Source organism: Pagrus pagrus (assembly GCF_965226575.1).
Source record: "Pagrus pagrus genome assembly, chromosome: 12".
NCBI classification, from domain to species: Eukaryota; Metazoa; Chordata; class Actinopteri; order Spariformes; family Sparidae; genus Pagrus; species Pagrus pagrus.
The window spans coordinates 8,477,560-8,503,469 of record NC_140196.1 but is presented as its reverse complement, the minus strand read 5'-3'; the positions used below and the strand labels follow the sequence as shown (position 1 = coordinate 8,503,469).

General features: G+C 41.8%; 1 protein-coding gene across 7 annotated transcripts in view; it reads left to right on the top strand.

The window, feature by feature from the left end:
- The window catches only part of gpc5c (glypican 5c), a 105,435-nt gene that overhangs the window by 70,190 nt on the left and 9,335 nt on the right, over window positions 1-25,910 (top strand). For 6 of the 7 annotated variants that reach the window (XM_084370142.1, XM_084370140.1, XM_084370143.1 and 3 more), the window contains 2 exons: window positions 1,789-1,909; window positions 16,091-16,232. In XM_084370142.1, the coding sequence (XP_084226268.1) occupies window positions 1,789-1,909; window positions 16,091-16,232 (263 nt within the window). Of the gene's footprint in view, window positions 1-1,788; window positions 1,910-16,090; window positions 16,233-25,910 lie in introns of those variants that run through there. The other variant, XM_084370139.1, reaches the window with a different exon arrangement.

The following is a 25,910-nucleotide window of genomic DNA, read 5'->3' as shown; positions in this document are numbered from 1 at the left end:
TTTGAAAGCACATGTACTCAAACTTTCTCAGCAAGATATTGATGAATTTGTACAGGGCACAGTGTGTCAGCACTCCTCTATGACAGGCTGTTGTCCTATTATTTCCTAAAATTACTCACTCATCATTATTCTACCAGTTACTAGTTGTCATTGTTAACATAATGGATATGCACGACCGGTCCATTAAAAGTTAGGCTGTGATATACTCAACGATTTTCTCGGACATTGTTTAACCTCATAGATTAAAGGGGCTCTGTGTTACAATTTGTAGCAATTTACATGTTTTAATCACATTTTTATTGGCCATATGTGAGCAGATTGTAACTTGACCTTCCTTCTCGGTTGCCTGTTAAAGCCTTTGGACAATTTGTTGAAGTTGTTCAATGCTGCCGGAGTGTGGATTTCTTTGTGAAGGACTTGGGTCGAATTTTCCACGATAGTCCAAAGGACGTGACTATCAGCACGTCCTGGAGTGCCTCGCCTCAGTGTCTCTTTCTGCTCCACTAACAGAGAGCAACAGTAACTAATGTCAGTTTAGAAATAACACTAACATAGAACAACAGAGCCTTTAGGTTGTGGTCATTTTTACATGGATTGTTTCTTCTGTGCCTTCTAAACAAGTTAGTTATTGGCCAATTAGAATATTTTCAGAGTGATAAATAAACTCCAGTAATCTCCTTATCTCCCCACTATAATACATCATAGTGCCAAACTTCAAAATGCTTTACAGAAAAAAAAGACAGAATGGCTGTGTGTGTGTTTGTGTGTAAATCCTATACTGATTTCCCTAGCTGACCTTGGATTCAAACACGATTGTCCAGTGCAAGCTTGCTTTGCTAAACACAGAGGTACTTCTGCCAGTACAGCATCATCGAATGCCCCGTTCAGAACAATAAACAGCAATGTTATCAATTTTACGGTTCAAACATTTAGATCGTTAAAACTATAAAGTGATAAATCAATTCATTCTAGAGCCTTAACTGTGGTTAAATGCGTCATGATACTTTCGATGTTTATTTCTGCCAAAACAACTTTTGTGTCTAATATACTCTATTAAAACACTCCACCCTCCCACATCAGGCAGCTTGAAATGTTAGCCTCCCTGACATCAGCTCAACAACAGCTCCGACAAAATCAACAGCTATAATCCCCGCCGAGCTGCAGACCCACGGAGCATGCCAAGGATTAAAGGGTCCAGCTCGCCACGTCTCTCAATTTCATTTTTACAAGGCTGTGCTCAGTCATATTTTCATTTAAAAATATTCCCAATCACAGAGGAACATAAAAGCAGCATTAAGTGATTTCTGAACACATTTGATTGAATGTTGATGCAAAACTATGTGCATAATGGATTTTATAATGTTTTCCGTGCAACATGCTCTGTGTTTTTGCCTTTGACAAATGAGGCCCTAATGGTTTTTAGATTATGTTGAAGAAGTGCTGTGGTACAGTTGGCAGACTTCTAAATACAGACATTGATGGACTACATAATGATGATGTTTCCCTTTGGTTTTTAGTTTAGTTTATTTGAGAGTAGAGCAAAATTTGATTGCTCATTTTTCAAGCACAACTCAGTAAAGTGCAGACTTATTTACACTGTGGTTCTTGATATACAGGTAGTGTAATTATACATCATTACATGTACAAACAATAATGAAAGATCAACAGTAAAGAACCCCACAATAACAAACACATACAGTGCTGCATGTTAACAATTGGAAATATATTATATTAAAATATTTCCCAGTTTTTTCTCTAAGTCCGACGCCCCTTTTCTTTTTCTTACAGCTATTCCGGCAGAGTTGTGGGAAATGGTCTGCATGCCCAGAGACGAAACCCAGAGGTCAAAGTTCGCAGCCCGAACCCTACACTGACTGAGGTCAAGGAGAGGTTGGAGCGCTTCAACCAGGTAGGATGATGCATTGCTGATGCACACAGATATGCACATATTTTTCAGGTTGTAGATAACATGGCGATTGGCCTTAGGGTGCCACTGAATCATCTGTGTGTTTGTCCACATGTCTCTGAATGCCAAGGGGCTCGCTATAAATACCAAACATGTCCAAACAACATTCTTTACCGGACTGCTCACCGTTTAATTAGTAAGAGCGAATAGAAATTTCAGTATTAAAAATGCCAAAAGTTTTTAGTCAACTGAAGTGTTATGTAACCAACAACATTAAAGTCTTAACTGATCGGGCCTTTGTCTAATCAGTATGCCTCAAATAATATAACACTTAGTCAGAGCAGCTGAAATGTCCTTGCCATTTTCCTCCGATCCAAAGACCTGTTTTTTGCACAGAGGCAGATATCAAAGATAAATGGAAAGGATAGAGGGTGAAAGGGAGGCGCTGACAAAAAAAAAAAGTGAATTACTGTGGAAAGAAAAAAAAATAAAAAGAAAGATGAGAGGCGGGAGCAAAAGGTCAGGAATGACTGACAGATAGGGAGAGATGACACAAGCAGCTTCAAAGTGACACTGTTTGTCATGTAGATGGGGTTTAGTGCTGAAAAGGACCAAGAAGAAAAGGGCCATTTCACACAGTCCCTAGAGGCCATTTGAGGAGACAAACGGACCAGGATTCAGTTCCCCTCTGCCTGCCTGCCCTTTTGTCGCCCTGAAAATAATGCCGACGGATAGTACCCCAGCCATCTCGCACTATTCTGTCTATATTCTTCTTTCTTTCCCCTGATTTTACTCTCTCAATACTTTTTGATTGTTGAGGCTTTCCTCTAATAAACCTGAAAAAGTTGTGATTTTTCGTCTCTTTGTTAATGCATTTCTGTTTACACTCTATATTGTCACCATTGCAGACGTCCTCTTATCCTTATCGGTCTTTTCTCTCTCCTCCATACATTTATTTTCTGTCTCTCTCCACGTGTATCTTGCATCGCGCACACATATCTCCCAGCCAGCCTGTCCACCTGTCTGCCATTGACAGCTCAAGCTCATTTCTGTCAGACCACAACATCCCATTGTGCACGGTGCCTGTCAAGTGTCCTGTCGTCATGGTAACTATGCAGAGTTGAGCGGTTGTCCTGTTGACATTTACAGGGTTGAAAAGCCTACCTTGAATCTAGACCAGGTGGCGGCGCTTGCCTGAGCTTTGTGTTTGTGCCAGATAAGAGCAAAGGATCACAGAGTGTCAAGCTGCATAATGTGTCAGGCTTCCCAAGGTACAGTTAAACACCCAGTGCAGAAGTGCAGAAATATATTCTATCACGTGTCTGCTCACGCCTGCAAACAGACAACTTTACATAGTTACAGTATGCCTAGACTGGAACTTTTGAAAAAGCATCACATGTCGCAAAGCGCCTTCTTAAAATGTTGTTTGTTCGACACAAAAAAACTACCTTTATTGCAATACTGTCTTTAAATGGTGCGAATGGAGAATCCGTAGGCTACTTCAAGTTTGAGTATAGTCTTTGTGATTTCTACTTAATAGATTATGATATTCTTTGGGTGGTTTGACACTCGCTTGTGACAACTAATAACCCTGGTTATTATCCAAACTGATTCATATAGATCAAAGTGGCTTTCTTCAGAATTAGATCCTCTGCCAACTGCCATAAAAGACTAATACCATTTCATGCTCAAAAGGGCTATGACAGGCTTAAAGGCACGCTCCCTAATTTTATTACAGCACCCCCAAATTTCTTCCCATGCACTCACTGTTCAGTTCAAGTACTTAAGAGTCAACTTTCAGCTGTGAAAGAAAATGTGTATTTGCTCTTAAAATCAGTAAGTGTATTCTTAAGTGGTCTTACCGATTCGGATTTCTTGCTTAATGTTTACTTGATCCTTTCTCTCTGTCCTTGTCTGTTTAAACATAGTTAAAACAGGAGGAAATGACATCCCTGTTATAGATGCCTGAAATATCAGCATAATGATGTCACCTGTCTCACTGTCTACTTTTCGAGCAAAACACTTGTCCCTGGCTCTCTTTATTCTCGCTGCAGAGCCCTCAACAGATGTTTGGAGACAGGGCCATTATACAAGAATCTTCCAGGTGGGCGAGTCAGTTCATAAAATAAGTTCCCTTTCAGATTGATTTTGGCAAGCCCATCTGGATGCCTCTCCAAATTGCAAACTTTACCAGGCACCCTCAGTGCCTTTTAGGCTGTTCTGTTAATTGCAGTTCAATCCGGAGGGAGTAGTTTATAGAGATAAAGCTTTGTTGATCCAAACAGTTTCAATTTGTATGTGCAGACTTCATAGCTAGGCATTGACTCAGCTCAATGACTCTGGTTATGAGCTCCAAAATTAACCAGTATTATAACAACATGAATATCACAACCTGGATTTTAGATGGAGTCCTGATGCTAGCTGTAACTGCATGTTGTTTTCAATGCCCGGAGCTGGAAGCAGTGCACTACAATTCCAGATAAGTGGATGACAGAGCAGCGATTAGCAATTGCTGTGTGGATCCTGCGAGTATAAGTGTGAGGAATAGTTTTTGGCTTTGTCAGAATCAGAACCCCCACGCCCAACCCCTTCAGTCATAGAAATAAAACCATTTTCCCACCAAAACTACTTTGTGTATGTGGGTTTCTTAAACACGGCCAAACCCCCTGAAAATATTCGATTGACTCCTTCCATTGCTAGTCGACATTTAACGTCACAAATCTGCTGAAAAACACGGAACAGTATGAAGCGGCATTGGAGGCCTGTGGCAATGGTTACCTTTTCATATCTGTTACTTAAGTCTCTCTTTCAAACTCAAAGCTGACTTAACGATGTTCCAGTGCTGCTTGAATGGAGATGGATGGGAACGTACATGCAAACATCTTTTAATGCGCATTACAGCATTGTGCCCGAAGGACGAAGGAAAGGATCACGTCACCAGTTGTCAGGATGTCCGATTGTACCCATGTATCCCACTTAGTCCGTTACAACACTACTCTACTGTTCTCTCTGATGAAACCTAGTGGACTGCACACAAATCCACAAAGCTGACCTGACTGTCTATTTAACAATTAAAATCTAACCAGCCACTGACGTAAAGCAGTTGGCATTGATCAGCAATGCCTGCGAGCCCCTGCTGATGTGTTATGGCTAGTTGGTGGAAAGGGCCAGTAAAGTATTACTGATTACATCTTTAAATAAATATATTCTTTTAAACATCTGATCTGTTGTTATTAAACAGCAGGAGGATTTCAAAGTTTGGCAACCCCACACTGAGTCTACAAAACCTGACCTTGACAGGAAGAAAAAGCTTACCAGATAGAAACATTGTTAAATAATGCATTTGCTGAGATGTCTCCCATGGACTAGATATAATCAAACTAATGTCTGTGCGGTTATTTAATTTGGGTTCTTTGTGTGTGTGCTCTAGTACTTTTATCTTTGCGAGACCCACTTTGAGTTTCAGACGTTCACAGCGAGGACATTTTTGAGAAACTTAGTGCTTTGAAGTAATGAAGACTATTAGAGATGATCTATTTAAGGTTAGATTTGAAGTTTGTGTCGCTGTAAGAAGTACTATTAGGTGCGTCTGTGTGTGTGTCTTATTCATCCTTGCAGCTAGTTTGGGTTGTTATTTTCAGGGAAATGAAGAAAAAAAAAACCTGTGTACTGATTTTAAACTGCATGGATATTCTCCTTTTCTGTTTAAAAGGTATTGCAGGTATTTCAATGAATCCCTAATCTGAGCTTTTCCAAATTTGAATAACCTCCATTTCCGGGATTAGTGGGGTTAAGACGTGTATATTTTTACCTACTGGAGAGTAGTTAGACCCAGAGCACTGTGGCACTAAGAGGATTGGGAAACCGTTGCTGATGTATCATAGACTCTGACCCCTCATCTACCCATGGCATTCGCCTCTTAAAGCCCTCAGAGCCGCATTCAAAATGAGTGTGCGTGTGCGGTATGCACAAAAGCTTGCGCATACATCACACACAGAGACACACAACTGGTGGTGGACAAGTTTGGAAGGTAGAAGAGGACAGAGGAATCGAGCACAGTTGCAGATTTGCATGAATTTCCATGCAGAGTCCAATACATAAAAAAGCTGCAAATAACTCACAAACACACTCAGGAAAAGCCTAAATCTCTTGACCTCCTATTAAATGGTCCATTAAGTGAGTAGGCCAAGTTATGGTCCTCCTCCGCGTATCTCCACTGACTCGCCTTCTTTCTCGCTCTCTTTCCTTCTGCCTGTAAATATTGCTAATGTGGACAATAAATGTTTCAAAGTGGAGTTTTGATTCCCAGCCATCCATCCAGCTGTTTTTGGGTGGGGATCCTTTTTACAATGGTCTATCTGTTTCCTTGTGAGTATTGAGGCCAGATCATTTGTCAGTTTGTCAATTTGCACTATGGTAAATGCAAAGTTAGTGGCAACACGCAGTGCGGGGGGAAAACACCCAGACGCTCATTCTCAGGGATAAATGTTGTATTAATTTTACATTTAGGTGCACACACATTCATGCACGCAAACACAGACATCATCTTTAGAACTGGGGGAAAGCTGTGGTGGATGGAGAGTTGGAAAGTTTCCTGCATAAAAACCCAGTATAGAGAGGGCTAGTTGTGTGTGATTGATGAGATTGACTACTGCTTGGCTGTCTGGTTTGGCCAATGGCCCAGCCAGGTTCCACATCAGAGAAGCCTTACTTGGGTTTAACACACACTCAGCACACCGTTCTCTGTGGATCCAGTCGATCCTCAGATCTATCAGCTACTGCAAGAACTTCTTTAAGGACTACAGGGAAAACCCTGTGCCTGCTATTTAAAGGAAGTAAAAATAAACAAATTAAATGTTTTTACCTTAACTCCTAAAAAACATTTAGGTTTAGTCGTATGAGACACCCACAGTTGGTTTTGTGACTTCGATTTCACAGCATATGTCCCTTTTCTGTTCTAGCAGTGCCTGTAGCGTGGGGCTTTAAGGGTTTGAGCTTTAAAGAGTAAGTGGAGTCCAGGGATGAAGAAAGGGCTGAGCTGGCAGGGCGTCACAGGGAGGGGACAGATTCTTTCCACTTGAAGAAGATGATGGAGCTGGCCTTCACAGGAGCTCTGCTGCTCTTTGCTGCTGCTGCTGTGGAAACGACACAGCAACAAGTCTCGCTGCCCAGGGCTCCTCTCTTTTAGCTTGGCAACACAACTTCATGAACCCAGACTCTAATTCAGCCATGACATTTTTTTTTTACCATCGTAATTAGATGCAAAGCTCATAAAAATCCAGTGAACTGTGACTGTTTTTCCACATCGGGTCATGTTTACTTGTGGGTTTCAGCTCCATGTGGACAGTGATTTTGTCGCGCGGTGAAAGATGTGACCTGTTTGTGTTTACGACAGATATGAAAATCCCTCTTTTTCGATGTGATACGGTGTGCATTTGTTAAAACCAAGTCAAAACAAAATGTTCCAGAGGTTATCTGCAACTGGGATTACAGGCTTGGCCTCTCATGTTTAGGAAACATTATTGAGGGAAGGGGTGGGTTGTTGTTGTTTTTTTTTAGCGGAAAATATTCCATTTGGGATGATGATGTCCTCAATTAGGTTTGAATATTGGCACTGATTTCCTGATTTGATTCCATTTTTATTCTTAAAGGCACAGATTAAAGTCAAATCAAGTTTGATTTGATTCTTGAACAAGCTATCAGCTATCATATACGTCTTTTTGACAAAAATTTAATTTAGTTTTTCCGTTGAACTAACTTCCTCATCCTTTCTACAATCATGGATTTCACAAAGTGGAGGACCTCGCCACATCCTACCATTCATACCAAATCATGATATTATTAACAATGAACCTGTTAACCTCTGGAATGTTCCACTAAGGTGTTTTTTGAGCATTTTACAACTTTCCCAGTCTTTCCGTTGCCCTTGTTGGAGGCATGTTGCAATCATCAGATTTAGAATAAGCAAATATTCACCAAATACAATTAAGTTTATGTGGTACAGCAAATATATCGTCTTCGTACTGTTTTCAATTGAGTATATGTCAAAAAGGATTAGGGAATTATCACATTTTATTGCTTTACACAGCATCCCAGCTTTTTTGCAATCAGGGCTGTACAAACCCTTTATACCAAGTAAATACAGTCATTAGCAAAGATAATTAATGTACTGCATCACTCAACGAAGAATCCCACTTAATCTAAAAATCATCTTCAATTCTGGATGGATAAATAGTCAGAAAGAGAAAGTAACCTTTTTTTCGCGTTCCCTTTCTTACATGCACTGTATTAAAGTTGTATGTACAGCTATACATGCATTGATTATACCATCCAGTATATCAGCCTTTTGTGCTGCTGCCTTATAAGGGCTTCTGTAGCCCAGTTTGCTTCCCAGAAGCTTTCACTGTCTGTTGACCCTCACATCTCACACAACAGACTTCTCTTCAGCTAGGTAGCTGTTGGAGCTTGTCCTCAGAAAATCGCTGATGTCACTCAAACTGTCATACATTTTTTAACAACATCCCCATCACTCGCTTGACAGAAGCCAAAGTTTATTCACTCGTACATACGTTACACACACACAGACACACACACAATCTGCCTGAGCCAGTGCCTGACAGGAGCAGGGTGTGACGGCCCAACGCCACAGCCTGTTGTTGTGATTGACTCATGAGGGTTACATGAGGTCATGGCCAATAAAATGTCACTTACGGTTAGCAAGAGTATCTGCTTGTACTAGCTTGCACTGCAGGGGTGTGTGTGTGTGTGTGTGTCTGCCATTGTTTTAAAACATGTTCAAAGTATTACTCAGACCTCTTGGGAAATGTACTTGATTATTTTGAAAAAGATAAACAAATTCTGAGTTGAGACAGATTTCATGAAATTTGGTGGAAAGTTACAACTGTCTGGTGACTTTGAGGAGTAGAAGCAACTTGTTTCTGCATTCCTCGGTTCAAAACAAGTCTTTCTGTGTTTTTCCAGGAAGATGTCTGCCTTCATGAATAGTCAGCAGCTTTGCACTTTTTTTCTGCACTTTTTTCTCCGCACACTTTTTCTCCAACCTGCATTTTGCGATTACAAACCAAACGTGCACGATCGTTGTGTAACTTTACTTCAAGCAAATTGGCAAAGTTTGATGTTGCTGCAGACATTTGATTTATGAAGTGATTGGCAATAACTCAGAAATCATGAGTGACTCATTTTCTGATGACAGGAAAAAATGGCCGACGTCAGCCAATATGCATAATTGCCGCTATTTGTACATTGCTTCAGATCCAGACACAGAAATATAAAACATTGGAGGTTTGTGTGGCCTTGGCAAAGGTGAATGTGGTCAGTGAGCGTGTCCACGCATATGATAGCAGATAGATTTTTTTATTTCTTCAGCATTCTGGTGGTCAACAGTCGTCTTCAATGCAATATAGATTTCACATCTAAAAGTCAACAAGGCAAAAGTTCTGGCGGTCAGCTTTGGTTTAAGGGTTTTTATTGGCCTCATCTTTATCCATGGAAAGGACAACAGCAGAAAAATACTTGGCTCTCTATGTTGCTACGCCTTTGATTTTAAATTCAGTTTTGAATCAGCTTCATGTTCCATGTTTTAGATGGCAACGCCGGCTTTTGCCTGTCCAAACTCTGACAGCTACCATTCCTGTCCAGCTGAGAGCTTTTTTACTCCGTCAGTCAAAAGCTCTCCATTAATTAAGAGCTGTTTGTCTGGTTGGCAATAACAGGCGCCATTAATCCACACAAACAATGCATCATATCTCTTTCAGAATTAGCAGCTATGGATGGCCGAGCAGTGCATCTACAGTAACATTTGTTTGCAGCCTGTCACTCTTCCTAGAAGGCTCCATCGCTGTCTGTTATTTCCTTTTCACACTCCCTGCCATGCTCATACTTAGGAAATATACTTATTTTTTTATGCATTCAGCCGCATTTTCTTGGTCGGGCAATGTGAAATTGAGAGAATTGCAGCCATTCCCTTACGCTAGGGACCTACAAATAGATACAGTGCAGTACCACTTATTTTTTTCACTCAGCTGATGTTTTTCTTTTACACAAAAGCACGAGCCTGTAAAGTATGTGAGAGAATGGAGAGAATTTAAATTTAAAAGTTGGAAGGACTTCGGCCGGCTATTAGATATTACCACTGTCACTTTTTCCCTTCAGTCGTTTCCAGGTTTTCCTTCCCTTCTCCTTTTCTCTGTCCACATAAGCAGTTTTACCACGACCGCCCTTAATGAGGTGATTCTGTTTCAAATCGTCAAGGAAGAAAAAGAGCACATGCCTCGATGTGGGCATACAAAGGTTATGACTTATGTTCCGAGCTCACTAGTTTGACAGCAATATCCCACACGTGCACAGATGTGTGCACAGACACACACACACGTGCGCTTATACGACCACTGCGACAGTTGCAGTATTCATATCCCATCCACGGTGACCACATTTTACATTTTTACATTCCATAATCAGATTTTCTATTTCCACACCAAACTGGAACGTGTACCCACAGTAACTTCCTGCTTGAGCTGCACACACACGTCCACACACACACACACACACACACACACACACACACACACACACACACTCTTTCAGTCTTCCAAACCCCTTCAGTAGGTGATTGGTTACTCCTGGCAGTACAGATTTCATTGTGACTGGGATGCAGTGAAATACATGCAGGAATTCAGCCCTTGATGCTCTCAAACATGCCCCATCATCCTCTGACTGAGGAATGCTTTTGAAAAGTAAGAGAGAGGAGAATGAGTTGGCAGGGTGAGAGGAGAACTAGAAAATATTTCATGATTTGGGATTTTATTCAAAGCCCTATGGGAATACCCGATTTGTCTTCGGATGCCAGGGTAATTTCAAGGCAAGCCTCAAGTATTGAGGCTGGCATCTTGTTGTTTTCTTTTTTTTTTTTTTTTATCAACCACTCCACCCTCAACCCCCAAACTGCTTGCACAACTAAAGTTCAGTGTTCCTGTCTGGGCAAATTAATACACATTTGTTTCTTTCTCTCAAACTATTCTGTTTATATCTGTCTTTCTTTCTTTCTGTCTAACTTGTAAATCTGTCACCATCTGTTTGCTTTACTTGGCGCGTGCAGTTCCAAAATCTTAGACGTTGATCTTGAGTTGCAACACTTCAGCTGATTGTTCCAGGTTGTCATCTCTCTCATTTGTCTTGATCAAGTCTTTATACTGTGATTGGATTTTAAAGGAAAATGTATGAAGCCTATGTTGATTGTACAGCAGTGCATGCTCTATATCTATATTTTCTAGGCAATTATGTCTTATATGAAGTGAGAAAATTATTAAATGATTTAAAATGTCAGATATTTTTGTCTAACTCTAAAAACAATCCAGAAATGCCTTCACAACATTAAAATGTAGGTAAAAGGTAGATTTTCAACAAACTACTTTGTGACTACGTCTTTTGTTTATATTGTTATGATGGAAGGTAGACTTGTGCTAATAGATCTCATAGAGCATCTGAGCCCTGTACCATCGTAGCAACGGATTAAAAAGGCCCCCCTGCAGGGAATGCACAATAATTAGTGTGTCCCCTCAGAGTTCCTGTAAGGCAGGAGTTGTTGGCACTTGCGACATGTGGGAGAGAATCATCAGCTAGCTATCAATACACCTTTGTTTTAAGATTGTAAGGCCCCACAGGGCTATGTTTCATACACACGGTGTGGAGAGAGCCTTTTAGACCTGACAAGGGGATGTATGTCAGTGGTGACGGCTATAGGAGACCAGTGGGTCAGAGCGACAGCGATGACTACAGTGGTGAGCAACTCCACTGCCTTACAGTATCCCCGAGGGCACACAAAAACTCAAATTCAGAATCACTTAGTACCCTTACCCTGCACTCTCTTTTAATAGGCTGTTCTGAAACAGCAAAGCTTCCTCAAATCTAACCACAATGTAATATCAGCTCAGTTTTACATGGCGGGGGAGAGAAGGCCGAGTCATGTGAGAACAAAGACATCTGTCCCTGTAGGGTTAAATTTCTGCTTTTTTACATTACATAAAAGCTGCTGCTATTTAAATAGCCTGCCCACTTGCTCACATTTTCCATATGGTACTGCGTGACGGATCAGGAGAAAGAGCCTCTGAGAGATTGTTGTTGTTTTTGAAAACACAAATAGATCATCCTTGGCTGTGTGGTCATCTGTCGGTCCTGAGTCATTTGATGCTGGAAAATGTTGTTTTTCATACTTGAATTACTATTCGTATTTGAAAATAACTGAGACAGATTAGCATGCAGCACTGTGTAATATGTGCTAACTCTCCCCTGATGTGAGTACTGCTTCTATTCTCAAAAAGACGGAACACTGAAAAAGGCAATTTAGAAAACTGCTCAAGACACTCATTGAAACCCAAAGCCGGTCCTCAGTGCAGCAACAGTATTTTTCTATCAGAAAGATAGAGAGAGAGACTATTCACTGCATATTACTGTATGCATTCAGCATCCCTTAAGAACGCATATTGGAATATTGTATATCTCTCGTTCGTTCGCTCCAAGGACAAATTAGAAATTGGCTTTTTCACTATGTTGCTGGAAAACCACAATTAAGTTCCCTGAGTGTTACTTTTGAAATTACCACAGTAGAGTTGAAGTTTCAACAGAAAGAAATAACAGTTTTGCGGTCTTGACATCGTCAAAACAAACCAACAAACTGCATTGGACGGCAGCCAACCAACAATTCTACAACAGCCCAACTGTGGTTTCCACAGCGACGGCGCCTTAATTGATTCCTTCCCTAATTAACATGCTTTAAGGACAGCTGGGCCAAGCAGCTTTGTGTTAAACGTCCCCTGAACATCACGGTTATTAGCTTAATACCCAAACGGTTATCTGGATGGTGTTGGTACACAATACTCCGCTGTTCAGCAGTGCATTTCCTCTTAAACTCATGCAATGTGCGTTGAATTATTTCAGTTGCTTTACATAAAAAAAGGTTAATTGCTTTATCACGGTTGCTGTCCAGAACCATGGAAGATGTTTCCTCTCTCTCTGTCTATCTTCTATTATCTTTCCCTTGCAGGGTTCCGCTGAAATATTTTTGATCGATGCGTTGGGTCGATGCTTAAATGCAAGCTGGCTTTATTGCACACAAATCGTTCTTTATGTATTTTACGGCAACTGAATAGTTTCCTCAAGGTGTAATGAGAATTATCAGTGTTAGACAGTACGTGATATATGAGTCCCCTAACCAAAGTTTCTCCTTCTTATATCACATTGCAGCCCCAAAACAGGCAGAACAAGTGCAGGATATTCAAAGAGCCTGTCAACAGGTTGTAATGTGAGCTAACCCATAACCGTAAAACACATTTGTAACCAGTGTGTAATATTGTTCTCATTTTTTTCAAAGTAATCCTCTTGTACCTATCCGTCCAACTATGAAAACTGAGCTACCAAGCTACAGTACTGTCACTTTTGCAGGGAACATAAGTGTTGTAAGATATTTTACCTGCTTCCACTAAAGGGCCCGACTCAAGTTTCATGAAGCCTGGCCTGGTGATACGTTTGTAGATGTCTCATTTCACTCAAGCACTCATTTCACTCACACAGACCTACAAGTGAGGGGGCGTAAATATGGGATACATGACAGATGTAATGAGTTACGATATTGAAAGTACTTGCTTGTGTCAAGAACGTTCTCAGTCTCCCCTTACACTCTCCTTTGCGGCGGTCATTACATTGATAAGAAAGACAGGCAAGAACGAATACCAATATGTTCATATCTGCTCTCCTGATTACTTTGGCATCTGTTGAGCTGCTGCAGAATAACTGCTGACAATCAAACATTTATCCTTCAGCGTCAGCTAAACTTTGTGTAGGTTCCTCATTATTAGCCACCTCTTTATTTCTCAGTGTTAGTTTAAGGCCTTGACTGTCTGGGCATCTACTCTCTTGTGTAATTTTGCGTTCAAGTTAGAAACGACTAGACTGAAATATCTTATCATCAATGAATGAATTGCCATGAACTTATGCAGGCGTCATACGCGTTGATTACGTTTGATAAAACATGCTTACTGTCGCAATAACAATGTGGTTAGTAAATTAGTTAGAAAATGTCATACAGTGTAAAAATGTGCATACGTTATCACTGATATTTACCAATACCACATTTTTAACAGATTAACACATTAAATTGATGACTAACAGTTTTAAATTGAAAGTCATATTGCATTTGAGTTCATCCAAGTTGTATTTCATATAAAAGTAATGACGTGGCATGACATTTGGTACAGATATTTGAGGCCCCCAGGCAATGTGTCCTATTGACATTGAAAGCTGCATGTAATCTGATAAATTGCTTCCAGTGGCATTGACATTGTGACTCATTGCTGACAGTTTGAAAACACAAATTCTGCATACACAAATACACATTCCTTTTCAAATCCTGGCGCCTACATCACCCACAATGCAACATAGCCGCCGAGTGACATACATGCAGCTTCCTCTGGAGCCACAAAAGGCTTTATACTACTTTAAATTAAAAAAAACCTTTTTTTCCACATACGCTGTGGTACTCACCAAGACCTGTAAACACGCTGCAATGTCTAAAATTGGAGTTACCCTTTAACATTCGGCTCAAAGCACTGCTGTGCCTAAGTACTGCCCCACAGAGCTGCCCAGATGGCTGTGAACTCTTAGTTGTGTTTCAGGATTGCATTTAGCTCTGCATTGTAAGCAGTATATACAAGCCTGTCTGCTTTCATGAAATGTTGCTTTTGGGGTGCTGAAGTGCTCAGGAGACAACTGGATAAAGGTCACCTTTGCTGTCAGGTGTGTTGAGTGACAGAGTCAGAGTCTGGTGTCAATGGCGAGGATATTAGTCATCCCACGGCACCCCGGCCCCACCTCTGTTCCTCCCAACCACCTCTCAACATGTCTTTAGTGGTTGTTCCCTCCATATGAAGGTCAGCTGTGTACCACGATTGATCTTGTCAGCTTTCTCATGAATGTTTAATAGTGGGTGCACACATGCAAGCATACACAACCTAAAGGATGGTCACGATGAGCAAAGTGTGCGTGTCTCAATAGCCTATGTTCTACAAATCAGGTATTCATGCCACTTTCTTAGCCTCGCACTCCAAAGGATCATTTGTTGTTGTGTCAGGAGAGCCTCTTGTCAGACATGGTGCCGTGGAACAAAGACCACCTTGATGATGGTGGACAGCAGGAAGGGCCAGCAGGTGGTCCAATTAGTTTGCCCCATGCTGAGACGGGAGAACATCATAAAGAATAGGATTTCACGATCCAGGCTGAGAAATTCTTGATGCAGAGCGGTGGTCATAGTGCGGCGTGGTATGATTTAGATGCAAGAGTGAAGGGAAATAAAGATGATCTGTTCTATCGATCAATGAAGCAATCTTCAATCAGTTGTGACAGAAAGATTCATAATCCAATAAAAGGGTGCGGACCATGAAAAGCTTATGCCGTATGAAGGATGCCGCACTGTGGGGAAATAAACAGATGCCTATAGATATTTGACATTCTAATTTCCATACAAATAAATCATGTAAAAGAAAACCACGTATTGGATTTATATGATTTCTTGTTAGCTTTGCCAGTGGAAGAGTAAATGGAAAATAAACCTCTTTTGCCTGATGGAAATAGCACATATTTATAAAACTCACTTTTGTTTAGGGGGCTCTTTCTCAACCTTGTAATCAATGCTGCTCTTAAAATGTGGTTGTAATTAAATGCGACACGTCATCTTACCACCCAGGGCCCTCGCTTTACACCACCCACACTGCTCCACTGTTTCCCCAGGATGCTATGTATCATCTATTGAGCATTTGCTGACATTTAGAGGGATTAATATGTCAGAGCAAGAGAAGGAACACAGGAGACACAAGGCACCACAGTATTCCACTTATAAAGACTCAGGTGGAAGAGATATATAGCTTGCCATGTATTTGAAAGTGTTTCCCATGAGCATTTTAATTGCCTCTGTGTTTCACAAACAGACCTAGAGAGTAGAAGCTTAGCTTATACTTTATATGGTAACTGAAAAAGACTTGAAGCAATAATCAGGTTTGCTTTCCATTACCTTACTCAGTTACTTCCTATAAGGAATGGCCTACAAGGTAAGGGTAGGCAGCGTTATACATAAACTTGTATGTAACAAATGTCTGTATTACTGTGTTTGTGGTTCAGGAGACCCAGGAGAGGTTTCCAAAACTGGGCCAGATGGAGGCCTGGGAAGAGCTTGGCAGTGGGGAAACAGAGGAGGGAAGCAGCACAGACTGTGATGATGAAGATGGATGTCAAGCTTCAGGAGACAGTCAAAGCCAGACCTGTAAGTAATACATCCTCTCCACATAAACACTGTGTCATGATTTGATTTGACTTACGATTCTAAGGTCACCATTCAATTCAGTCCTTGATTGACATATTATTATATTATATTATATTATATTATATTATATTATATTATATTACCACCATTTTATACCATTTTATACTCTGTCATTTACATTTGAAAATTCACTCAAATAAAGGCTACATTTTTAGGCTATCAAGTCTGATATAACTGCCATATTTTTGAGGGGAACGTACTGTAGGCCTACCACACTAAGGCCATAAGGCCAAATTTGAATAATTTATTATTATTAAATGTAATAACAATATTTCACCAGTCAATTGGAAACAAACTAATGAACACGGAAACCAATGAAGAGTAATTGTTGAACAATGATCTTTCCTCACATTCAAAACCTACTTATTTTCCAGTGTTGTTACAAGTGTTTGATTTCAATGGTTTTTCGAGTTAGATTTGATATTGTGACAGCCCTAATAAGCACACAAACCGCCTGTCTTATATTGGTATATGGTATATATGTGGTAATTTCCCAATTTACATATTGTTGGCGAAAGTACTGATCCCCAATCTTGTGCAAGTTTGCCTCTATTGCATATAAGAACCCTTTTCCCTCTGTCACCTGCCTTTCACCACTCTTTGTGACACTTTGTGTCACTGTAATATTTTTAATTGTGCTCTACCTTTACTCAACTTATTTTGTGCATTATATAATCAAGGACAGACCTGCTTCTGTCATTTCTTTCTTTTTTCTTATTCAGTGAGACTTTATTTTATTTTTCTGAGGATTGCCACAAAGTCACTCTTTCATTCACTTGTTATATGGCAAAGGGAATTCACTTGAAAACACCTCTGTCACCTTCTGCCATTCTCACCTGCTGTGTCTCCTCGAGGCTAGCGCAAAGGTGGAAGCACAGAAGGTTCTTCAGATTATGAGACAAAGAGCCAGGTTACCTCCGTGGGCACACGTAGACACACACGCATGAGGCAGTGAGGAGATGTTAGGGCTTGTGTTGGCTTTGATGAGAATCATTTGATCTTCTGCAGAAGCTTCTTGTTAATCATCCCTAATTATCATGTTGGGTTTTTCCACCTCCACAGTTAAACAAAGGAGTCTGGTATGAAGTATTGTCTTACTAGCATGGAGGTAGCAGGGAGGAATATGGAGGAGCAAATATGCACTCGTATATGCACATAGCAGCAGCAGAGACCAGGTTACCTGTGGCTTGTAAAGGTCATCAGGAGAAACTGTACTGTATGCTGTGGCAAGCAGACAAGCAAACACAATGAAGACAAGATCCTCGCTGGAGTAGGCTGAGCCTCTTTGACTCCCCCAAATCTTCTGCAAGACTGCAGAAATGCAGATGCTGATTCAGCAGTCTCTTCGTACCATGTTAACTCAGACCAACACAAATGCACATTTTGCACGGAGGGCTAACCACGTACCCACAGGTGCCTTATTACGTGTACCCAATTAAATACAACAGACATTGGGGATTGCCTTGTGGGTGTTTAAGATTCTGACCACATAGCCACAGCGTCCCCATTTCGACTTTGGCTGAGGACCTTTGTTGCATGTCATCCTCACTCTGTTTTTTCTCCATAGCCTGTCACCTTGCTATACTCCTTGCCATCAAAACAAAGGCAAAAAAAGCCCCAGAATATCTTTTGGAAATATTCAGAAGACATTCAATATTCTTTTCACATACCAACAAACCTTTTATCTGTTTTGAGTTGCTTGAGTCACAGCATTTGAAAAACTTTTCCAAATAATTTAAATGGCATTTTAACAAACAAGTTTTGCTTGTTCTTTAAATATTTTCTAAATTTGCCCCATTGTGAGTATTGCCCATTAGACACAAAAGACATTAAGTAAATGCAAATCAGTCACCCTATGGCCACCAAGCAAACACTGATGTCATCTTTTTATCCTCCTGTTCTAACAACTTTGGCAAGAGGTGTCAGCAACAGCCCTCTCCAGCTTCATATCACTTTTCGGTATGTTAGAGGACGTCCACTTTTGAGCAATCTGATCACTTGTAATGCATTTGATCTTAAATTAGATTATCTCTGGCAACTAAACCCCAATCACATAACCAGTTTCATTATGTCCAATTCCATTTACAATCATCTGCCCCTCATGTTGTACTCCCTTGCCCCTCAGAACAGAGCTACAAGGGGTATCTGTTAAAATCTCCCCATATGAAATGAGAACAATCTCCAAGACCCTCATACGTCATCAGTTGTCATTGATGGCATTTATCTAAACAGATGTAACCAGACATTTTCTTATGCCGTCTTCAGCTGTGGTGATTTCTCTTGTATTACTGTGACAATAACATAGCAACCCCTGCTCGTACCCTCCCAGTCTGCACTGATTTAAAGGAACAGCACCAAGTGCAGCAACTTTGCTCCTAGACTTAAGTCTAAGTTAAGTTTGGCGGTCCATGCATCTATAACACTTGGCCCAACTACTCAATCCCAACTCCTTGGCATGAACACACAAAACAGAGGGATAGGGCTAAGTGGTATGGGGCAAGGGGTGTACTGGGATCGGGCTATGCAATCAGCACACATTACACCTACTGGCCTAGTTTCACCAAAGAGTGTGAAGAAGACTTTCCACACCACAACACTGCTAATAAACCAATCGATAGCCAATCAATAGCCATTACATTCCCTGTTACACGCAGCTCTGGACAGGTCTTTTCTGCCCTGCTCCTTGTTGTGATGTGGATAAAAGTTGCCAGCCTTTCTTCGAGCTGTGACAGCAGCAGTAGTATTCCACCAGCAGGGAATAATCAATCAAAACCACTGTCTGAGATTTACAGAACAAAACCCATTAGTCTGTGCTCAAAGTATAAATCCATACCCTGGTAAGCCCTGTTGCCTGTGCAACTGTCGTTTAGGGTTCAAAAGAATATTTATCATCCGGTAACAAAATTATGCTGGAAAGGTGATTGGTTTATTGGTGTCTATAAAAAACAAATGACAGCATTGGCCCTATTATAAGACAACTCTGACTATAAGACACCATTTGCTCCTCCAAAGACTGATGCCAAGAGGTGGGCAACACTTGTCCAGTGACGCATGGACAGTCCATTTTTGGGACATCATTCACCAGCCAAGCCCGGCTTTGATCTCGGCTGTGGGCATGTTCAGCTATTTGGCAATTTCCGAAGCTTTCAGGTGGATAACGGCTAATAATACCTCACACTCCCCTGTCAAGCTCTTTGAAGTGACCAGTTTGGAGTTCAGGGATTTTTCTAATGATTAGCATTTTAAAGACCTTTTCATTATTAGTTTTACATTATAATTCTTGGCCTCTTGATGTTTTTTGATGATGTCTGACTCTGTGATCACCAGGTTATGTTTGATAATTGTCATTTCAGTGCAATATTGACTTATTAGGATTTACATATTTCTAATTCTCTTCACAAATAGTACCTGAACTTTTTGTTAATTATCCAAACATCACCTTTGGCAAGTGTGAAATGAATTCCTCACTTGGGTGAGGTTGTTATGCATTATTGGAGTAGGAGGCACATTTGAACTTCCATCTGTCTGTGCATTTGTTTGCCTCTGTGTAGCTGTGGCACAGCTCCCAAGGTCCATGTTAAAAGGGAGCATGACCGCCCACTGTTCTGCTAAGAGAGACTTCATCACCAAGCTAATGAACAGCACTAATCTGCAGAAAACAGACTCACTGTCTCTATCATCACTCAGATGTGATGGAACTGCTGCAAGTCTTGCTGAGGAGATAGGATGCACGCATACAGCCTCGTACACACTGAAACTATGTTTAATGCATATGTGATGCCTCATGCATACACATCTGAGATCAAAAGTGAAAGATTGTAGGAAACCATGTGAAAAGTGAGCTAAAAATACATCATGAAATCTTATGGTTTCCTGCTAAACAAAGGTTTAAGACTTCAGATGAGAGTTGGAAAAGTCACATTCTTTTCACATACTCCAATTAGCTTTCCACCACTTAAGAAAGTGCAGTCTGAGTGCATGATGTCATGCCTGTTTGATCTTGGTTCAGATCCTCCTCAGCTCGCCTGAAGACATGCTAGTGCAGTCTGTGTGCCAGCTAAACAAGGCCTGGTCATGTACGAGCTGCCATGACCACAGCCATGAACAGGAGAATAAATCAGTGAATCTTTAATGAACCATATCATTCCTCTCCCCTGCAGCTATGAGAGCCTCTTCTGTGGTACATTTTGTGGCGTGACTATGGCTTATTAACTGTATTAGCCCGGGAACACTTATGGCTGCTCCTTCCAAAGGAGCTATTCATTTGTAGCTAGCTCATTAACGTATTAATCTCTAAAAGACCCACAGTGGCACATTAGACGACTATCTCTCCATTAGGAAGAGAGAGGAGACTCCAAATGTCTGTGCATCGAAAGGTAGAACAGTACTTTATTTGTCTGTCTGCTTCCGTGAGTCGAGCAGGCTTGCCTGAGTCTCTGGCAGAGTAGGCGCAGCCTTTTCTGTCCTGGCCTTTTGTGCAGATCTGGAAAAACAGACAGGCAGACTGAGCAGAAGATATATTATTTCTTCTTATATTGGAAGTGCAGGAGAATATGCTGTAGTTTGTTTTTTGTTTTTTTTTATTTATTTTTTTGTTTTTATGAAATCTTAGAGGAGTTTAGGATAGAATGTGGGAGACAATCTGCCTGGCAAAGGTGTGGGAAGTCATAAAAACAAAAGAAGGAGAAAGCAGGTTATCCTCGGAGGGGGAGGAGAAGTAAATGCAGGGATAAACACTTCCAATGATTGAGCCAGGGGGATGTGTAGCGCAAAAGTGTGAATCGTGCAGCCATGAAAGTATAATTCTCTTTTGGTTACAAACACCATCTGTCTGGAACGCTGGTGAGCTCATCAAGAAAGCGAGGAAGACACCTCCCGGCATTGCTCATATACCCTGCACTTCAGTGGCTATACCTGTCTATTAGCGTGAAGCCACTGGCAATGATTGTTTTCTTTTGCCATTCCGTCAAAGAACATAATTATCCAACTATGACAAGATGGAAAGATTTAAGAGTGGATCAGTGTGGTGCTGTCATTCCTGAACAGAAGGAAAATGATATTAACTTTGCTTTCCTCTCATTGCGTATTGCTCATACAGAAGGAAACAGCTGTGTGTGTGTGTGTGTGTGTGTGAGACTGTAAACCTGACCCCAAGGGAAGTAAACTCTGACCACTATTTCACATCCACAGCTGCTGTATTTTTGTGGACCTTTCATTTACTAAAAAATTGAAGTAAAGTTTTAGTTAGTAACACACACACAAGTAACACACACACACACACACACACCCATTCAAAGACACGGAGGGTGGCTCTGTGTGGCATGAGAAGGCTCCAATCAGCAGATTTTGAAGTTAAGGCTGAAGGACACCAGAGCAAAACCTGCGCTCCCCATCTATCAATGTCCAGTGTAATATGCAGTTTATATTTTGCTATCCACAGCTCTATAAAACACAGAGATCTAATTTTACCTCTTGAATGTTCAGAAAACTGCACAGTATTATATAGGTAATGACCTTGAACCCGGCCTTGATACAGCGATTCAACTCTGATGTAACGGTCTCATAAAGCTTGTCAGTTGCCGGTGTGTTTGTACCTGAATGTCAAAGGCATTGAAACAACTTCTCTCCAAAGCCTATAAGGCCATAAAGGTGTGCGGCAGCTGTTCGCCCTGGCAGGAAAAGCACATTCCTAAAATGAACGGCTGCTCGGCCAGGATATGGCCAACCTACACCAGTGTTAGCAGGATTACACTGAATCGGCCCGAAGCCCACTAGAGCCTGCTGTTGCCCTGGACCCAGCACACACCTGCCTTTCATGTTGGAAAACTTGCAAGATGGAGAAAAGAGCGGTGATTAAGGGTGCAATGCTGCAAGCTCGGGTCTGAGAGAGGACACACGGTCAGAGGTTAAAAGTTAAAACAATGGAGTCGTAATGCCATAGAGCCATATGATGTGATCTAACAGGACAAGAGGTAACGAAGGCGTAGAAGTACAGCTAACATCGGGATAAAATGTTCAGACCTGAAGTTCAGAGAAGACGATTGCAACATTAAAAAACCTATGATGCAATCTACCGTGAGAGAGGGGGGTTAGGAGGGTGGGTGAGGGATTTGGTGCTTGTATTCTCTTCCAGGCCGGGTATAACCAATCCACCCCTTGATCTTCCCATCCTAGGTCCTGGGGACTGGCGTGCGTAGAGGCCGGCTGGCCAGCAGATGTAGTGGCTGTGTCCCTGTGCGGATATTACCAGTGGGACTGCCATTTCCCCTTAGCCTTTCATCTGGAGCTCAAGGGGCTGAGAGTGAGCTCCGCGGGGCAGAGTAGGGTTGGGGAAGAAGGAACAAGGGGATCAGAGATGGCTTTGGCTGGGCAGGAAGATGGTCTGGTTTGCGGATGAATGTGGGAGGAGTGAGTCACACTCATGCTCAGATATGCAGAGTCATCTGTTTGTTCTATCTGACTTTATGATTAATATAATTTTGTCAATACTTGCCTTGACAAAATCTATAAACGATTATGAGAAATAGCCACATCATTCCCTATGTAATGTATATGGAGGAAGAACTTTCTAACAGAGCAATTACAGGGATAATCCTTTGGACTAACATGTACTCAAACCATTTGTTACAACTCTAACTTCCTCACAGATATTCTGTCTTATTATAATAACCCTATCACACGTTTTTTTATCGTACACATCAGCGTTTGTGATCAACTCTCTCCCAATTCCTGCTGCACCCATCCATCCCTTTTTATATCAGCGTCCACCTTCTCTTTCGTCGGTCTCCTTTTCCATCCTAGCTTGGAATATTCTGCCCTGTGGTTTTTATGGCACTTTGAGAGCATATTAGCTTAAAGGGCTCCCTAGGCATGCGGTCATCAGAGGAGAATGGTTCTCATTAGCCGGCATCATCATTTCCTTTCTAAGCAGTATCAGTGAGGCTTTTATGACTGAGCTTCTCCAGGACACCTTTGGGACCCTAGTTGGGAAACACCAAGAATGTCTGGTGTGACAACAGCTTTCAAGCTAAAGGTGGTTACTACCTCGGTGAAGAGTTAGTGAACGTGAAACGTACAATTTAGCATTTTGTATGGTTGCTGTGAGCTTTAAAGCAGAGCAACAAGGAATGTTAGTGACTCAGTGCTCTGATACCATAGCCACATAAAAGTCTTAACTACAGTACCACAGAAGGAACTGTTATTCACCAATATAACAAGAAATCCTTACAACATTTGCAGGTTTCCAAGCAGTAAATGGTTTTTTAAAGATGGTTTCCAGACTCATAAAGTGTGCTTTATTGAAACCTGCGAAGGCAATGGATATGACTCGAATTTTATTGTGTGCAAAACACACTTGCACACCATCCGTCTGCCGTGGCCCCTAGTCAAGCTCAGAATAAACTTTTGGGTGTTCATTGGGACCAGATTTAATCAGTTCTCAATGAATTTGTGGATATATTTTGTTGCTGGCTACACACACTAACAGACAGACCTACAGCTGAGGCGACTTAGCGATGGCCCTCGTTTATTTGCCTGCTTTATTAATGCCCATACCGGGCTTCTCTGCTGGGGGTTGGGGTCGGGATTGGATGGAAAGGTAGAAGGGGGGGGGCTGCGTTAATGACCCCCTTGACTTTCTTGACTCGCCTGAAGCCCAGCCCTGGCTGAACACAGAAACTGGCATTCCTGCTGTAACACGGCACTGAGCAAATAAAGGCCAACATTCCATTGATATTGAAAAATACAGTAGAAGGATAAGCAGGGATGAGTCTGATCCTCTTTGTCTCAGCTCAGCCTGGTATGAAGGGGAAATACAGACTAGGTGAGGGAAGAAGGAGAGATGGAATGGAAGGACTTGGGGTGGGTGCTTCGATCTCAAACTCAACAAAATCAGAGTATCTGCTTTAGATAGCAGAGATGCATTAGCATTGCATGAGAGGTCAGATAATGGAGGTTGGTTGCAATGAGCCAATTTTTGTATCGACTACCTGTAGTGCGAGTCTGTGTGCAGCTTTGTATATGTGTGCGCATCAAAGGGACGCAAGACACTTCATTAAAGGCCTATCCTATTGACCAGCAGTGAGAGTGACAAAGCCCTTCTCCCTTATCCATAATTGATGTGGCAATTAGAGCTGAACCTAGAACACACTGTCAGGCCTGAGGGCCGGGAGGGGGCTGACCTCTCACTGCTTCAGCTGATTACAGATCAGATAGGAACGGCCACTGACAGAGTACTAAGTAATTTCATTCTAAAACTGCAGTCAGTTATGCAACCAAGAGTTTACATCAAAGTATTTGACTCACCCCCACAAAATCAAACATTTATAACATCACAGCACAACTTTTTTTTTTTTCCCCTAACCCACACAGATTTCTGCAAACACTTTGAAGTTGAAAAGGCAAGTATCACTTAGATCAGTTTAATTCAGAGGCGGCTGGTCACGTGGAGCAACACAAGGCTGCATTCTCCTCTCTCTGTCTTACTCTTACTGTGTGGGTGTTGCTTCTGCTGCTGCTGCTGCTTCTTGGTGTCGCTGAGCAGGTAGCACCCTAATGACAGCTTACACTAAAGGCTCCTTTCTGTACTTCACTCCGTAGTGTCACTTGAACATCAAGAGCAGGCTCTGAAAGGTTGAACATGTCATTGGATTCTCTACTACACTCAAAGTCACAGAGAGAGAAAAGGGTATCGGAACAGGTGAAAGCGTGCAACTTGAGATTTCTGCACCGCTTGGCTGATTCCAGTGGGCATGTGTGAAATGTTATGTCAGGAGACGCACGGCGACAGCGTCTCTCGAGGTGCTTCCCGACGCGCACTTCCTCCCGACTGTAATGGATGGCAATGAGGTGTCTGCGTGCATGTGTGCAAGAGAGCAGAATAATATGAATGCAAGTTTATCCCTGCCTCCTTCACGCTCGTCTGTCTGCAAGGACAACCCGACACCTGCCAATGCAATGAGGCATCTGGTGTTTGAGTGCACACAGGTGTTTGTGTGCGACTGAACACTTGTATCAGCTGAAATCAGTGTTGGGAAGATGGTGTGTTCGCATCTGTCTGTAAGATTGAGGAGTTGTTCTGGGCCTTTAACTTCTGTCTTGCTTAGAGGCTGCTTTCTTCTCAGGACTCCCCTCCATCTTGAGAATCTGTCACATTGACTGGTGGAGGTCACTGTCCTCCCAGGGCCCCCTTTGCCTATTTGTTTCTGTGTGTATGTGTTTGTGTGGGAGTAAATCTTAATCTTGCCAAGGAGCTTAATCGTCTAGTACAGCCAAGAATCGCACTGGGCAGATTCCATTGCACTGATCCCTGCTCCCGAGTTGCCATGCTGCTATGCCCGTTGCTAGGTTAGCTGTAGGCTAAGATCTGTACCCCACTGGTGCCCCTGTATTCTTGCCCCTTTAGCCCCACGAGTGGCCTGCCAGAGACCCTGTACCAGTCCTGGATTCCCTACATAGGTTGCCTGTGAACCAGAAAGCCAGTTCCCAGAGAAGTGAGTCTGTGTGTGTTACCCAGAATACGGAATAGGGAGATTAGTTTGACGGGGCGAGGAGCCCCTGGCTGACATGGCACCACATAAAGAGTGAGTCGTGGACAAAAACAGCACAGAGATGGATGGC